The 16,271-nt window shown below is 45.5% G+C and overlaps 3 protein-coding genes across 6 annotated transcripts; 2 read left to right on the top strand and 1 right to left on the bottom strand.

The window, feature by feature from the left end:
* Positions 1–2,262: 2,262 nt before the first annotated feature.
* On the bottom strand, positions 2,263–8,648 carry arl8 (ADP-ribosylation factor-like 8). Its single transcript, XM_047023991.1, has 6 exons — positions 8,267–8,648; positions 6,112–6,172; positions 5,824–5,971; positions 4,863–4,946; positions 4,446–4,597; positions 2,263–4,278 (listed from the first exon to the last, which is right to left on the bottom strand). Exons 1-6 carry the CDS (start codon positions 8,310–8,312, stop codon positions 4,230–4,232), a joined length of 540 nt encoding a protein of 179 aa, XP_046879947.1. The 5' UTR covers positions 8,313–8,648; the 3' UTR covers positions 2,263–4,229.
* Positions 8,649–8,707: 59 nt separating this feature from the next.
* LOC124470212 (serine/threonine-protein kinase pim-1-like) lies at positions 8,708–11,226 on the top strand. Of its 3 annotated transcripts, XM_047023987.1 has the most exons (8): positions 8,708–8,985; positions 9,356–9,407; positions 9,550–9,644; positions 9,894–9,944; positions 10,108–10,486; positions 10,582–10,758; positions 10,915–11,012; positions 11,145–11,226. In XM_047023987.1, exons 1-7 carry the CDS (start codon positions 8,899–8,901, stop codon positions 11,010–11,012), a joined length of 939 nt encoding a protein of 312 aa, XP_046879943.1. In that variant the 5' UTR covers positions 8,708–8,898; the 3' UTR covers positions 11,145–11,226. The 3 variants fall into 3 exon arrangements, with proteins under 3 accessions (XP_046879943.1, XP_046879945.1, XP_046879944.1); XM_047023989.1 differs by lacking the exons at positions 9,356–9,407; positions 11,145–11,226 and having other exon boundaries at positions 8,709–8,985; positions 10,915–11,063; XM_047023988.1 differs by lacking the exons at positions 8,708–8,985; positions 11,145–11,226 and having other exon boundaries at positions 9,203–9,407; positions 10,915–11,063.
* A 214-nt stretch (positions 11,227–11,440) lies between these two features.
* On the top strand, positions 11,441–16,271 carry nsun6 (NOP2/Sun RNA methyltransferase 6). 2 transcript variants are annotated; one of them, XM_047023677.1, is made up of 11 exons: positions 11,441–11,866; positions 12,024–12,166; positions 12,491–12,594; positions 13,070–13,176; positions 13,325–13,478; positions 13,680–13,761; positions 13,870–13,989; positions 14,179–14,437; positions 14,532–14,677; positions 15,250–15,375; positions 15,460–16,271. In XM_047023677.1, the coding sequence occupies exons 3-11, from the start codon at positions 12,509–12,511 to the stop codon at positions 15,634–15,636; spliced, it is 1,257 nt and encodes a 418-aa protein (XP_046879633.1). In that variant the 5' UTR covers positions 11,441–11,866; positions 12,024–12,166; positions 12,491–12,508; the 3' UTR covers positions 15,637–16,271. The 2 variants fall into 2 exon arrangements, with proteins under 2 accessions (XP_046879633.1, XP_046879632.1); XM_047023676.1 differs by having other exon boundaries at positions 12,011–12,166.

Genomic DNA, 16,271 nt, shown 5'->3' with positions numbered 1-16,271 from the left:
AATAATAACACATCATTAATCCTTGTTGTTTCAGAAATCAGGCAGTGTGGCTTCAGTTTGGATCTGGCCTACCAAAGGCTGTTGCGTACAATTAGACTTTACAGACTGAATCTTGTGACAAGCCCATGGACAGATCCATCAGGGCTTCCCAGGTCTGCTCCTTCCAAACATGACGTCTCTTCAGTCCAAAGTCATACATTAACATCAATCACCCTGAAGGCTTTCAAACCAGAAACAATGTATTGTGCTCTTGTCATGACCATAAACTTTCCTAGTCAATCTCAGTGCCCGCCACTTGAGAAAAGACTAACTTGGTAACGATGGTGAATGTGAGAGGCTGATGAGCGAGTGTGTTAAGAAAGCTTGTCTCCAGACTGGAAGGGGACCGTCACCATCTGTCCCCATCCCTGAGGTGGGAGAACAACGCTCCGCACCACAGATGGTTCTGAGTGCATGCAAATCACACTGGCCAATCACAAGCAGCTGCTGAACAACACCAGCCAATCACAAGCGACCATCAAAGAACACCATCCAATTGTAACCAGCTGTCAAACAACACCAGCCCCCCCCCCCAAGTGGTAAATGGCCATGTGATGCAGAGGAATTTTAGAAGGAAAAAGGAGGAGGGAACAGAAGGGGAGATGGGGGGGCTTTCATATCGCTAAATGAAACATCTGCCAAAATGACTAAATGTAAACATGAACAAGAGTCTGGCTGAGACATCCATTATCCTTACTATGAAGTTGTTTATCCCAACGATATAGGTATGGATTACAGCTCAGCACCACTCTTCATTTGATGACTCATGAAGAGGTCAGTAGTGCCTGATGCCAGATCTTGCTCTTAATGATCCCAACCTGTAGATCAATCCATGTTCCTCTATGTTTCCCTCCCTCCATCTCTGCCATCCCTTCCTCATCTCATGTTTCCCTCCCTCCATCTCTGCCATCCCTTCCTCATCTCATGTTTCCCTCCCTCCATCTCTGCCATCCCTTCCTCATCTCATGTTTCCCTCCCTCCATCTCTGCCATCCCTTCCTCATCTCATGTTTCCCTCCCTCCATCTCTGCCATCCCTTCCTCATCTCATGTTTCCCTCGTTCTCCCTCCTTTCTTTTTTCCATTCAATGTTTTGGTTCACACCTCCTTATGGCCTCATCTCTTGTCATTCTGTCAGCTCCAAGTCAAGCTACTTTAATTTAACAAGAACTGATTGTCCAATATCAACACAGGTAGGTCAACAAATGAGGTATTTTTCTAATGACTTCACTTGCTGTAGTACTAAAGAAACAAACCCACAAAGTCAATTTCTGAAATAACTGTCTAGAACATACTGTTATATCTGGTCTGGGTGGTAATGGTGACTTGATCTGCATGTGCAGTTTCAAATCTTTCATTCTCGAACTAATGACCTTTCAAGACATTGTTTCGACACCGCTGCAAGACGGATGAAGGCACAGAAACATGATTAATGGCATCCAAAACCTTGGACAATGACCCAAAAGAAAACCATTTCTGCCTGCTGCAGAAAAACACCCCAAAGTTAATCGTGCTCGAAAAAAAACGGAATTTTCTGATTGAAATCAAGTTTCTTCCGATGTTCAAATAGGCCAACTGATTACCTACACTGTATGCTTTATAACCTTTACGTGAGAGGAAGAGGAGGGAACAGTGAGGAAAAGAGAGAAAGGAAGAGATAGGACACAGCAGGAAGTTCCATTCAGAACCATCCACAGTGGAATGCACCCACTCAACCCCATGTCATGATCCATATAGAACACTAGCATTTCCGTTTGGTAATGGTGTTACTTAACTTAAGAGGGAGGCCTACTAAAACTGCCTCTTCACAGATCCAGCTCTTCAGTCAGGCTGTAATAAATGTTTTAAGTGGCCCATCGATCAGAATGGTATTCTCTCAAGAGCCATTTAGACTGATGCTCTCAATACTAGATTGCAACATTAAGGTGTCAAATGCTTCAGTTAAGACTAAAGGAACCTCATATACATGTACAGAGTGCACTGCACACACTATGAAATGGTGCTATTGGATTTTATAGATGTTAAAGGCTGACATAAAAGGGTTATGTTGCCACCTAGTGGATGTTGATATTGTACAGCAGTCTAAATTCCACATACAGTTTACCTGAGGATTGTATGTAAAACCTTTAAGCTCCATTTCACATCAAATTACTTCTCGATAATTGTCCCATTCCCATTTACAAATGGCTGCCATTTCTAAGTAGTAAGAACTCAAAAAACAACCATCAGTTTCAAAACAAAGGTTTATTAAAAATGAAATAAAAAACTAACTAAAATGCATGACACGGATCATACTTGTCATCCCCCTGATTTTAGAGTGACTGTCCCACAGCTGAAGATCTGACAACCAGCACGAGTGAAACCACAACATGATATACTGTGGGCACTTGGTCAGTCATTGTCCTGCGTTTCAAATTGTGAAATACTGAAGACCAGAGCAATTGTCTGGTCAAGAGCCTCAGACCCAGAGACACGATAGAACCATCATCACCATCCACACTCATGACTGGTACTTTCAATGAGATCCTATTTAACACTGAAACCCTCATGCAACTGCCACCACTCAGTCTCTTTGGCCGCTACAGAGCTTGGCAGAGAAGGTGTAGGGAAATAGAAAGTGATATGTGCATAGATGTTAGAGGAGTCTCTTACACCAAAGTCACTGGAGTAACAAGGCCTGCTCATCAGGACACTCACATAGGCCAAATATTTCTGCACGTACACACCTTTAGAATAACGCTGGGGTCAGTTTAGTGTGGTTTGAAATGAAATATATGTCTTGTTTTGTTTGGTTGGAATAGTCCGAAAATAACAATATTTCCACTGAGATTTTTTTTACAATTAAAACTGAACTGACTCAAGCCCTGATTCAGGTGTTTAGACCAGCATCTGTAGAGAAAAAAACATGGGAGCACATTCCATTCACACACACACACACACAGAAATGTTTGTGGCACATTAGAAGGAAGGTCCCTAACCTTCCAGGGCTCCCAATCCCCTGTTCCTGGATAGCTATCCTCCAGTTGGCTTCTGTTCCAACCCCGGTTGTGATAAGGGGCTGCAAGAGGCTTGCTGGGGGAGGGGGTAGAGGGGATGATCAACATAGCAACACAGCTGCCAGAGACAAGAGACATGTCGTCAGGAACCAGGACTCATTCCAAACACACAACGAAAGGTATGACATCATTCAGCTGGATGTTAACCTGCTGACCATGACATTCCATGATGTATAAAATATAAACATACACTGATAGCAAAAAAAAAAAAATCTGTTGCATCAACAAATACTGTACTGTAGAGCTTTGTTCCACACAATCGTAACGGTTGCATACTGAAGTGAGAATCTACTTTGTTTGAGAGTGTTGTTGAGGTCTGCACCAAAACGCATACAGCGTCCTTCACCTTGAGTTAGTCTCTACTTGGCTGATCCCCATCTTGCACCATGGCTCAGGCTCCTGGAGACCACAGTTTAACACAGTAGGAACTGGTGTTTAAATTCAGAGCTTATGATACTGCAACTGTTATAGTTACCACTGAGAATATGTTCATGAACTATAAAAAAAGAAAGATCTGGATACACTACCCCAGTTTATGAGGTAGTGAATAATATTGAACCTAACTGCACCATGAGCATTTAAACATGAATGATAACACCACTGTGTGCTTGTGCACCAGGGGCTAAGCCCATTCTTCAAACAACCCAAACAACCAACGGGAACAGCCTTAGGTATTGAATTTTGAAAATACAAACCCACCCACATAAAATGAAGAACAGTCCAGATAGGCGATGATCCCAGTTATGGTTAGAATACTGCATTCTGACATAAAACGGGAGATGATATGTAGTGATAACGACATGCATCCATATTTCCACTGTCCTCTGTACATGTCCTATATCCCACTAAGAGAAAACTAATTGGTTTTGATGATGACCAGTAGATTCACAGCTAGGCAACCGGCAGTCCTTGTGGTTGAGTTGTGGTCAGACGTCTTGACCACTGAGGTTAATACTTGGGGAGGGTCTCTCTCTGTAACAGGTAAGGTTGCGTGTAGTGAAGAGAGGCACCTCTGTGCAGTCTTGAAGTTAGTTGGAACTTTTTGTTTCGTTTTAAAAAGCAGCCACTAAGGGGAGGCTAGGATGCCACCTGATAGGTGGAACAGGCAGAAAGTCAATCCATCATTGGGCGAAGGGCTATCTAAGTCCCGCCCTCGAGGTCATCCACTCCAGCCCCTGACACAAGCTGAGAGAGAATGGGTTCAGTATCCAGCAAGACATCAGAAAAATCTAGACTGTTTGAGAACTTGAGAGAAAGTGGGACAATAGACTAAGTTTGTCTTCTGTTCTCTTTAACGTGGGTGTGTGTACGTGTGGGTGTGTGTGTGAGGTGTCAATTTGCGGCCGTCTCACCCCTCTCCTGTGAGCGCGCAGCACGACTGGATGTGCCAGGGGTGGTCTTTGATGGAGCTGAGGGTGAGGTATTTGGAGATCTCCGCTGCAGACATACAGTCCTTCATATCCTGCTTGTTGGCAAAAATCAACACAGCTGCCTTCCGCAGGTCCTGAAGAAAGAGAAGAATAGGACAGGGGAGGAGAGGGGTAATGGAGGACAATGAGCACTAGCCTGTATGAGACGTTACATAACAACTGGGACGGAAACTTCCAGTGAACAAGGTGACGGTGGGAAGCCTGACAACTGGGTAAATGGACAGGATGTGTCGTAACACAGCCTGAAAGGCTGGAGTGGAATCCCTGTCCGTGATAAGATAGGACACAGTTTTTTCCCCCCCACTGTGTGTGTGTGTACGCACAAAACAGAAGGGTTACCTCGTGAGCCAGCATCCGGTAGAGCTCTTCTTTGGAGATGACCAGCCTCTCTCTGTCCGTACTGTCCACCACCAATATAATGAACTAGAAATAAGAGGAGACACGTGACTCACACATGTGACCGAAGCTTGCGCCAGTGACGAGGTGCTGTGAGGCACGGTGGGAGGGGATTTCCTACTGGAGCAGTCTGCGTCACAACAAAAGGGTGGCTCGGCTTCCCTATGCATCTACAGTGACAAGGACGAATCAGGTGGTCTACATGTGAGTGGATGTGTTCAGACACACAAACAATACAATAGGAGGGGGTAGGGTGCAGAGTGAGGGAGACCCATTGTCAGCGTTGTGTGTAAATGAAAAGCAAGCAGAGTGCTATGCTGAAATGTACAGTATAAAACACGGACAGTGCTAGATAACAGCTTGACCATGGGGGGGGGGGGTTACACAGATCTTTTTTCAGGACTACTCTCCCTCTTAAACCCTGTTCATCGTCCTCCTCCGTCCTGGCCTCATAGAGGCCGGTCCTGACCCCTCCTTTCAGACCGCGCCTTTGTAGCAGGGTGACCCTTGACCTGGGAGGCCTCTGCAGCCGTCTGTGCTCTGAACAAATACACCAGCTGCTGTGAGTGAGAGGGGGACAGGAGGGAACGCTACTACAGCAGGATGCTACTTTTGTTCTCCTGTCCAACAACAACTATGAGGGATTATGGAGCCCCGCTACAAAAGTCACAAAGTAGCAGCGCACACAGACGCCACAGAAGCTTCAGGAGGTGCAGGAGTCTGAACCCGAAGCGGGGCTGCTGCCAGCCAGCCATGTCTATACATGCACAGGCCAGGGCAGTTCACATCCTGCCTGCGGAGGTAGAGTGTGCGTTTGGGTGTGTGTGAGTGAGTGCGTGTGTTTGTGTGTGTGTGTGTGAGAGAGAAAGAGAGGGCGGGTGTGTGAGTGAGTGTTAGGACCGACCTCAGTGTTGGAGTAGTAGGTGTTCCAGGAGGACCTGAGAGACTCCTGGCCCCCAATATCCCACATGAGGAAGTGGGTGTTCTTCACCACTATCTCCTCCACGTTGCTGCCGATGGTGGGTGATGTGTGGACCACCTCGTTCATCAGACTGGCAGGGGGAGGAAGGAGATCAGAATGATACAGTTAGGTTGAGGGATGGAGGGAGAGACAAAGGCTGACACCAAAAGTGAGAGAGACGGACACAGAGATAAAGACAAAAGAATGGAAAGAAAGAAAAGATATACTCACAACTGGTACAGTATTGTGGTCTTTCCAGCATTGTCCAGCCCAACAATGATGACCTTGTGTTCTGAAACATTAAAAACATTATTAGCAACATGATTGTCTGAAACTCCAATATCAGTGGAACCACATCTAAACAGACTAGAATTTACCCTTCATGCCAGTCACTCATATCGCTAATGAAAACAAAACCAAGTAAGGAATGACGTTCTGGGAATGGCCTACTTTGTGCTATGTTCCATTCAGAATTTTCCTTCCTGGTATTCATATACAGTTTGTTTTCCAAGCACCTATTCACAAAGTCATGCCATTTTGATCCAAAGCCTTAGCTTTTTGTTCTGATCTTCATTTGTCTTTGAGCATAGCTTTGTCTATCCTTGCCTAACTTAACCCAGCCCCACAATTCCCAATAGCAGGATTCACTTTACTGCCATGCTGTTATAGGAGATTTAACACCTGTTTGTCAAACAGGGAGCCATGAAAGACGAAAAGGCCGTATCAAAGCAGGCACGTCCGTGGTAGAATATCTGAGAGTGGGAGAGTGGAAGGAAGAGTGGTCAGGGGTCCCATGACACTGACAGGCCTGGCATCACATACAGCAGTGTCTACAAAATAGACACTGCTTCACTGCATCTTTATGCCTCAGCCAATACAGCCACTGAGCTCAATAAACTGGTCATGTCCAACATTCATCCGTCCTTGGTGCTTCTACTTTAAGAGTCAGATGGCTAAGCGGTGAGGGAGTCGGGCTAGTAATCAGAAGGTTGCCGGATTGATTTCCCGCCGTGCAAAATGACGTTGTGTCCTTGGGCAAGGCATTTCACCCTACTTGCCACGGGGGGAATGTCCCTGTACTTACTGTAAGCCGCTCTGGATAAGAGCGTCTGCTAAATTACTAAATGTAAATGTAAGATAATAGATAATACCCTGTCCCACTTTGTTACTGATAGGCCTACATTATTTAGGCTAAAGTTGAAAGCACAACAAACAAACTCCAAATGTAATCTAATAATAGTACGACTCATGTCACAATTTCACTAACATCTCACTGTCTCTGAGTGAGTGAAACATAATACACTGAGAGAGGTCCAAGACACTAATCCAGGTATTATGTTGGGATTAGCAATCCAGTGCTGCTGTAAAAATGTAGGTGGGCCCTAGCAAGGCTTTTCCCACCACTACCAAGGAATTAGGCCACAGACGGCTCCCAGAAAGACAGCCACAGAATATACTCCAAATCATTACATCATTTCGAAGCAGAGACAATGGGAAGGCCTAGCCCTTAGTTGTGTGTGTGTATATATATATATATATATATATATATATAAACTTAAAGTTGACAGTCTCAGCAATTTATTTTACACTTCAGCTCACCACATTTCAAATAGAAGTTGAATTTTGGTATTTATAAACTTGACACCACATCTGAAATTTCAGTGAACTGTGGACAGACTCCTACTGCAGCCCAGTTCCATTTTTTCTTCAGACCGTAAAGATCTGTTCCTCTGCACCTGAACCTTCGTTTGTGTAACAATGGAATAGAAAAGGGGCACAAACACTTAACACTCGACCAATACACTTATGTTAATGCACAACCTCTTGGTCATTTACATTTCATCTAATGTCATTGTATTGCAGTCGACCACGACAAATAGCAAGCTAAAACACGTAAACATGTGTCAGCAATTGGACATCTAATCTTATCAACAAGTGATAAATCACAAGTTAACAAGCTGAGCAGAATCAAGTCCACACATTGCGCAATACATTTTTCTCCATGGCAGGATAGTCGATTTTCAAATCTAGTTACCTAGCTAGAACCTCATCCTAGCAAGTTGGCATGGTAGCTAGTGCGGCCACTGCGAACTCACTTGCCTTGACTTTATTCCCTGGATGGAATGATAAAGGCTGAGCCAGAATGTTGAATACCAGCGCAAGCTAAAATATGTCTATGTTGATGTTCCATAAACACAACACATCACTTTATAAATAAGTAGCAAGCCTGCTAGCTAATATATCATGTTTGACACACGACGAACTGAATCTAGCGAGCTAAGTAGCATGTCTAGCTTATTTTGATTAGCAATACTGCTAGTTACTACCTCCAGCATCCATCACTGCTGCACATTCCCACTATAGTTGCCAACAAACATCAACTCACCTTGATTGCAGAAGAAACTCCACAGTTTGGCAAATATGAGACCCATAATGACGGCTAGGTAGTTAACGTTGTAGTTGACCTCTTTAAAGAAGTGTTTAATTGGCCCCTTTCCTCAACTTTCCAGCCTGCTAGCCTAGCATAAAGATAGAACGTTAGCTCGCTTGCTTCGCCGTGCACAGCCGTAACAAATAGCGCTAGTCGAGCTAATGCGTGTCACCCGTTGTAGCCGAGGACCTCGCATAAAAATCGGCCAAGAAATAATAAATGGCGAGCTCATCTAATCCAACACAGTTGTAAGAACTCAGTTAATGTTCGTTCTGCTGCTCTAAGCTTATGGCTTTGATCCAGGCAAAAACATCCCGGTGTACTGTTTCTTCGTTTAAGGCCATCCCCTACAGTGTCCGGTTTCGTTGATGACGTTGTAGTTGGCCATTTGACAGGTCCTTTAAATATGGTTTCTCGTTGTAATTTATGAATGTATACATTAAATATTTACATGGACATTGATATAACCAATAAACCAGATCTGGAGACACTTCTGTTTTGCACCTTTTGCCTCGCGCACTGCACCCATCTGCAACAACAGGTGCATTGTTTTTTGTGACGCTATACGTCCCTTATGATATCATCAAATGTTAGAACTCCATGGCTGTCACATTTCGGAACCATATTGGTCTACCAGTCAATACCTACACCTTCCACAAAATCTTCAACTCTTGGTAAAGTATCATATTTTTTTAATTTGTTGGAGACATTTAAATCACAGTAAATCACACGTGAAAGGCATAGCCTAATGCTGTAACAAATGTATGGAATAAAAAACATTACAGGAGAAAATTATGTTCAAATTGTCACTCAACCTGTTTGTGCAGATGGTATGAAGTCAGTGAAAACTTAAAGTTCTGATGTATGTACAATAATTAAAGAGGAGGTAACCTTGGCTGAGACAGCGCCCAGATCAGACTGTCCATTGCAACAAGATTAGGTTAATGTACTACTGATTCACTGAGAATGAAGAGGAAGGGTAATGCACATTTAGGCAGCGGCGAAGGGCAAAGCCCATCCAAAAAGCCTTCTCTGCCCATACAGGGATATTCCTCAGCCCCAAAGCCCCAAATCCGACGGAATCCACCACGTAGAGGTCAGCATTATCAACCTTTTCTGAGGCGGAAGTCCCCAGTTTCTCAAAGAGATAGAACAATCCACATTTTGGGGGAAACTAGACAAATAGACGATTAACTAGAAAAGTGTATTAACTGTAAGTATCTGTATTTGTATTGCAGCCAGTTTCACATCTCTCTACACCGTGGGGGACTTGCTGGGAGAGGGAGGGTATGGAGCTGTCTATGAGGGAAAACGTAAAGAAGACAACCAAAAGGTGCGCTCAGCGTACCAACACAATATTCTACACAAACCTTTTCCAAATCCATTTGCAAAAATTATACAGTTTATTTAAATAATACTATAGACTAATTAGCAAAGAATAGGTACATCTCTATTATGGTCAAAATATAGAAAGCTGACTTGGCCAATGCAGTGATCAGCCCTGTTTGGTAAGATGCCAAAATAGCCCATTAGAATTGTATAAAATATTCAATAATTTTCTTGTGTTTCTCCTCTTTATCAGGTGGCCATTAAGTTTGTCCCGAAGCACACAATGGACTGCTATCTAAAACTTGTTAGTACAACAGTCTTTGTTGAACCACATCCAGAAGGTCAAGTTGGAAAGTTAAAAACACCTCTAAACAAATATGTATACTGGGGTTTTCAACTTCAGTTGTAAGCCAATAGGACATTGCAAAGGGACCAATACCAAACTCCCACCCTTGTGTCCTCCACAGCCTGGAACATCTAGCAGCCTGCCTGTGGAGGTGGCCCTCATGCAGATGGTGAGTGAGCCTCCTACCTGTGAGTATGTGCTGGAGCTGATTGAGTGGTTCGAGCAGCCCAATAAGTTCATCCTGATCCTGGAGAGGCCCGATCCGTGCATGGACCTTTTCGACTACACAGAGCAGCTGGGGGGCAGGATGGACGAGGGCCTGGCAAGGGAGATCATGCAGCAGGTGGTTCTGGCCGTGCTGCACTGCCGTGACCGAGGCGTCCTGCACAGGGACATCAAGGTTGAGAATCTATTGTTGAAGACTGACACCCTGAAGGTGAAGCTCATTGACTTTGGCTGTGGAGATCTGCTGAAGGACAAAGTCTACAAGGAATTTGCTGGTGAGGGAATGGGGGCTGACACTGAGTGCTGTTGGAGTGTCACAGAAATAGATATATCAATCAAAACACTATTGTTTGCTGTCTTTCTCATTTAGGCACTGCAGAGTTCTACCCACCAGAGTGGGTGCTGGATGGGAGCTACCAGGGTCGCAAGGCCACCATCTGGTCCCTGGGAGTACTGCTGTTTAACCTGGTCTGTGGAAAGCTGCCCTTTAAGAGGGAGGATGATATCGTGGCTGGGCGCCTGTATTTCAGACAAGGGCTTTCTAAATGTAAGAGTCGATTCTATTTTTGTTGTCATGGAGCTTTTTGTCAGTTTTCTCGTGATAACAATGCCAATCATGGTACCAAACTGTTCACAAATATACAGTTTTGCCTGACAATTGTATTTGTGTTTGAAATTATGATTCTTGCATCTCATCTTGTAGCAAGCAGGGATCTGATTCGCTGGTGCTTGACACCAAACCCAACTGACAGACCTGACCTGGAGCAAATACTTCAACATGACTGGTTTTCAGAAGTTTAGGTATGTAACCAGTAAAACAAGCTAGGTATCAGGTTAAATGAGAGACATCAATGTACCCAGTGATTGTTTTTGCTCATTCTCTTAATCTCTGTGTTGTTAATTTTCTTTTCTTTCTTCAATTACACTTTTCAGGTCCCTAAGCAACATGAAAAGGGTGGTGAAGGTTGGTAGGGGGTTTAGGGGTAGTTGGGGTGCCTGGAAAGAAGAAGGATTTGTCACATAATACAAAGAAAAAGTAGAATAGAAATGCTTGAAACAATAAACCAATAAAAAATGTATAATCCCAAAATCCCAAAACTGTATTGATTGAACTCTATATACTTATTTAATCTTATCTGTAAGTATGGTATCATCCAGGAGTCGAAATAATTAAATATGGTGTGAGAACTACAACTCCCAGAAATCCCAAAAGCACGTTTTCGGTGACGTATAAGGAACTGTACGAGCGAAGTTGGAGAGCAGTATAGACGTGGAGGTTGTCATATGGCCTCACATGTTTGTAATTTACGACTTTAGGTGGAAAAACACGTTCAAACATATTGCTTAAAAAGAGCATGATTACACCAAAATATATTTTGACCAAACTTGTCGACGAGAGGCGTCTTAAGAGAGGTTGTTGTCATATGCTCTGTAGCCAGCTAGTTAGCATAGCAGTGCAATAAGTGCATGTCTATTGTCAATTTACCAGTAGTGTAGGTAATCTAGGCACAGTAGTTTGGTTATGAAGACCAAGGATGAGCTTGAATTTTAAGCAAGTTGAAGAGGAGACTAGAAACGAAATGTCTGTCTTCCCACCAATTGCTCTGAAGCCCAAAGTGTATGATTACATGAAGAACTCCTTCATGAATGCAGAGGTTAGTCTATTTCGTTTCTTCAATAACGTCCACTTTCCAGGTAACAAGAGACTTCTACATTAAAAGTGTGTTTCTCATCAAATTAAATAATAATAACATAATTGCAGTCAGTCAGTGTACATCATTCAAATCGTTATACTGTAGCTGTTGGCTGCAGTGGGCCTTGAGGCGGCTGAGGAGAGGTTCCAGAGGCTACTATCTTGCCTGTCCCACCCACCTGCCTTCACCTGTGTGCGGGCCAACACTCACCTGGCCCCCCTGGAGGAGATCCGTCACCGCCTGGGGGAAGAGCTCAGACAGGTCAGACTGAAGCTGGAGGAGCAGTGAAGACTGGAAAAGTTCAGCTGAGATTCAGTTTTCATAAGGAAGTTGAGATGTCCAGCAACAATGCTTGTCATTGTGTGCGTGTGGATGTGTGTCTGAGAGTGAACGTGTGAACGTGCAGTTTTGTTCAGGTGATGGATCAAATTTTTGATCTCATTATGTGAGGTATCTATACCTCACTTGAGAGAACAGTCTCTCAATAATGGAAATCAACTTTAGGTTCCAAAGTTCAAATCGTCTTAGACACGGCACTGCCATAACACCACAACCACTCCTGAGCCCTCTCTCCTGTGCCAGCAGCAGCGTTGCGGGCAGCACATGTGTGGTTCTGAGGATGAAGTGGTTACTATCCTCTCCCATCCACACATTCCAGATGTGCTGCTTCTTCCTGTCATCGGCCCAAGGTATGTGAACAATGTCAGCCAAAGATTGGACTGCTCCACTGAGGCATAAACAAGTTCCAAGAACCTTCAGTAGCTCTCCATTCTCTCTGTCTCCTGTTTTATTTTTATGGCCAGCCACATGTAATTTCATAGAATTACAACCAAAATAAAATATGCTCTCATCCTAAACCTACCATACACAATATTTTGGGTTGCAATATACAGACCAAGAAACTTGCTCCTTATAACTTTGGCAGAGGATTGTTTGTTTAGGGTTAGCTATTCCGTTTTAGCCTATTTATATAATCTCGTGTTGATGTGTGTGTGCATGTGTCTAGTGTAGAATATAGTCTTTTTTTTTCTTCTTCAGTGTAGGTCTTGGTGTGTCTGGGTCTGAAGAAGAGAGAAATAGCATATATGTGGTACATAACGTTTGTGAACTGAAGAGAGAGTGTTGTTTTTTTTTGCTCCCTTGCTGGTTGACCTCTGCCCCTAGGTCTGTGACCCAGCTTGGCTCTGAGGTGGTGGTTGGGGCCCTGTGCGGCAGCGCTGTGCTCAGGGGAGCCCACGTCTTCGCCCCCGGGATCCTCGCCACGCCCAAGTGTGAGACCTCAACGACTAAGAACGTAGCACTGCGTTTCCTCTCCCTCCCTGTGTGCAGTGTCTGTTTTTCTGTTCCAAGGGGAGTCGTGAGAAACGTGTGGAGCGTGTGTTTGTGACGCCAGATGGTGTTCCTCTCATGTGTCCCCAGTCATGAAGGCTGGAGACACAGTGTCTGTGTTCTCTGACCTGGAGGGGAAGTGCACGCGCGGGTCCAAGAACTTCCAGGGGAAGAGAGTGTTTCTGGGAAACGGGCTTGCCGGACTGGACCGCTCCTCCATCTTCTGCACAAATGAACCAGTCAAGTAGGTTGTTCTGGATCAAAACACTCTTTTCTCTCCAAAGGGTTTTCCCCCCCCCCCAAAAAAAGGATCACTTCTGTTGCTTCTTTGAACAAGGGTCTTAGTGGTTAGAGCACTGGTTAAAAACCCCTGTGCTGTATGTCGCTTTAGATAAAAGCCTCAGCTTGTTGTTTGAGTGTAACCTCATGATCTTTACCTCCACAGGGGTCTTGGTATTCAGATGGTTGAGCCCCTGTACCGGAGCCCCTCGTTTGACGGTGTGCTCCCCAGCCTGGTCTTTCTGCAGGTACCTCCTCCAACTATCCTCTTCTGGTTTGGAAACAGGAGCGCTCTGGATGCATCTGTGGTCAGAACTTTAGAGCTTAGATTCATTCATCTATCCCCTTGGTTCTAGAACCTCCCGTCTGTGGTGGTGGGTCACGTGCTGGGGCCCCGACCCGGAGAACGTATTCTGGATATGTGTGCTGCTCCAGGGGGAAAGACCTGCCACATAGCTGCCCTCATGGGGGGTCAGGTCAGTATTGACCCCCATTAGAGTTCACTACGAAAACAGCCTTCCATCCATAGAGGGATCACTGATGTGATGTTGGATCAAATGCCCTTTAATTTTCAGTTACTCAGACCACTTTGACCACAAGATGGTGCTGTTGCACTGTTTTGTACGTCTCTTCCTGCTTTGGTCAGTGTGGTTTGTCCTTCGCAGGGAGAGGTAGTGGCGCTGGACAAGATCCGATCCAAGGTGGAGCGCATCCGTCAGAACGCCAAGACCCTGCATCTGGACTGCATCAGAGCTCACTGCTTCAACAGCGTCCAGGCTGTGAGCGGTGACCCTGCCCGGGAAACTGAAAGTACGGAATGTGAGCATCGTCGCCAGACAGCGTCTTGGCTCCGGTCTGGTTGTGAGGAAGCCCAGGACAGAGCACAAGGGAGGGAACAGCTCAATTTGTCTTGCCAGTCTTATGGTATTCTAGCTCCTTGTTATTGGCTCATGCTCTGACTGATTTAGCTTTGATCAGGCTTCCACCATTGAGGTAAGCCAGTCTCGCTGCGTTCCAGGGCCGCCGTTTCCCCCGGAGAGTTTTGACCGGGTCCTGCTGGACGCCCCCTGCAGCGGGCTGGGCCAGAGGCCCAACATGGCCTGTAGCTGGGGCCTCAAGGAAGTCTGCTCCTACCAGCCTCTGCAGCGCAAGCTCTTCCACACGGTCGGTCACATGCACACACACACACACACATGCTGGCAAACACAAACACACTCCAAGACTAGTACACACAGGAAATAGCAAACACTTGGCACTTTGAGTGTGAGTTTTCCAACCAGTATACAGAGCCTCAGGTGACATCCAAACAAAGTGGAATGCCTAAACAGAACCAGTTCATCTTATTTCAAGACCCTTGCTGACCAGTAGCTGGCACTGTGGGTCAGCTATAATGTAGCCTATATCCTTTGACCATGCTGCTCTTGTGAAAAAGCTTAAGGCTAGCAGGCAGATGGATAACTGTGGGGAGATTGGAGTCCAATGCACTGCACATCATTTATCCCTGTCACACTCTGAGCTCCATCATAGTCGCCCAGTCATGACATTTCAGCATAGAAACTTTGGAGACAAGCCAGAAAGCTGAATGTGTGTGTGGATATAAGCGTGGGACCACTCAGACAATAGGGTTCTCAATCAAGTGAGATGTGATTCTGAGTTCCAGTAGACTGACCACACTGATATTACAGTGTGTGTTTGTGTTGAGTGGTTGTGTGTGCGTGTGATCTGTTGTGTCCCAGGCCGTGCAGCTGCTGAGGAGAGGAGGGGTGCTGGTGTACAGCACTTGCACTGTGACTCTGGCAGAGAACGAGGAGCAGGTGGCCTGGGCTCTGAAGACCTTCCCCTGCCTCACACTACAGCCTCAGGTCATAAGCTGGAAACAGACAGACACACATACAAACAACACACACACTGACACATTCACTCATTTGAACTTTCCCGTTTCTCAGGAGCCTCACATCGGAGCAGAGGGCATGCTGGGAGCTGGCCTGTCAACTGACCAGCGACGTCTCCTCCAGAGGTTCAGTCCAGAGCTGAGCTGGGCCGGGCCCCCTCCCGTGACCCTCCCAAGCGGAGCCAACACAGACACGATCGGCTTCTTCATTGCCAAGTTCCTGAAGAGCTGAGCGAGCAGCGTCCCCCCCCCTCTTCCTCCTCCTCTCTCTACCGCACAGAAGGGTCCAGAAGGCCAGGGCCTCACACAGAGCCAGCGTTAGGGGTCTGTAGTGTTTACAGTGTTAACACTCTGCCTGGCCCGACAGGACAGTGTTTATAACACACTCTCCACCAGCATGCCCCCATCCCCTGCTGTTTACAACATCCACCTCTTGGTGCCGGTTCTTTCTGTCTGTGGGCCATATAGGGATGAGCTGTGTAAACACAGAGGCCAGGAGAGGGAGGGGTCAACAACACAGGGAAACTGGGTGGGGGGTGAAAGACAGGGGAAGAGGAAGTGAAGAGAATAGAGAGAATGCGGACTGGTGGACGCAGTTCGGCTTGAGTTGCCATAACAACAGTGACGACACAGCTGCCATGGCAATAGCGGATTGGCTGGCTCCTGGAGCAGAGGCCAGGAAGTGGTGTGCTGAAAGAAGGAGAGGAATTAACAATTGATGTCCTTTTAGTGGTGTATGTCAAGTACCACTGTGGTTACTGTCACTTGAAGAAGTCAGAATTGCCACGCTGAATTCTGAATTACCATACTCAATTCTGTGCTCTTTCATTTTAATTATTTATTTGAAATAAAATTAATTTCAAGTTC

Source organism: Hypomesus transpacificus, chromosome 8 (genome assembly GCF_021917145.1).
Source record: "Hypomesus transpacificus isolate Combined female chromosome 8, fHypTra1, whole genome shotgun sequence".
Classification (NCBI taxonomy): domain Eukaryota; kingdom Metazoa; phylum Chordata; class Actinopteri; order Osmeriformes; family Osmeridae; genus Hypomesus; species Hypomesus transpacificus.
The sequence above is the reverse complement of the archived record's forward strand: the minus strand, read 5'-3'. Positions and strand labels throughout refer to the sequence as shown.

Excerpts from the sequence above, each read along its gene's own strand:
- nsun6 (XM_047023676.1), top strand. The coding sequence starts at position 11,747 with ATGAGCTTGAATTTTAAGCAAGTTGAAGAGGAGACTAGAAACGAAATG. Across the intron at positions 13,479-13,679 it reads TGCACAAATGAACCAGTCAA|GGGTCTTGGTATTCAGATGG; the intron begins GTAGGTTGTTCT and ends TTACCTCCACAG. Across the intron at positions 14,678-15,249 it reads AGCGCAAGCTCTTCCACACG|GCCGTGCAGCTGCTGAGGAG; the intron begins GTCGGTCACATG and ends GTTGTGTCCCAG.
- LOC124470212 (XM_047023987.1), top strand. The coding sequence starts at position 8,899 with ATGTTAGAACTCCATGGCTGTCACATTTCGGAACCATATTGGTCTACC. Across the intron at positions 8,986-9,355 it reads CACAAAATCTTCAACTCTTG|GGATATTCCTCAGCCCCAAA; the intron begins GTAAAGTATCAT and ends CTGCCCATACAG. Across the intron at positions 9,408-9,549 it reads ACGGAATCCACCACGTAGAG|CCAGTTTCACATCTCTCTAC; the intron begins GTCAGCATTATC and ends TTTGTATTGCAG.
- arl8 (XM_047023991.1), bottom strand. The coding sequence starts at position 8,312 with ATGGGTCTCATATTTGCCAAACTGTGGAGTTTCTTCTGCAATCAAG. Across the intron at positions 4,947-5,823 it reads CCTACTACTCCAACACTGAG|TTCATTATATTGGTGGTGGA; the intron begins GTCGGTCCTAAC and ends TCTTATTTCTAG. Across the intron at positions 4,279-4,445 it reads TGCGCGCTCACAGGAGAGGG|CTTGTGTCAGGGGCTGGAGT; the intron begins GTGAGACGGCCG and ends ATTCTCTCTCAG.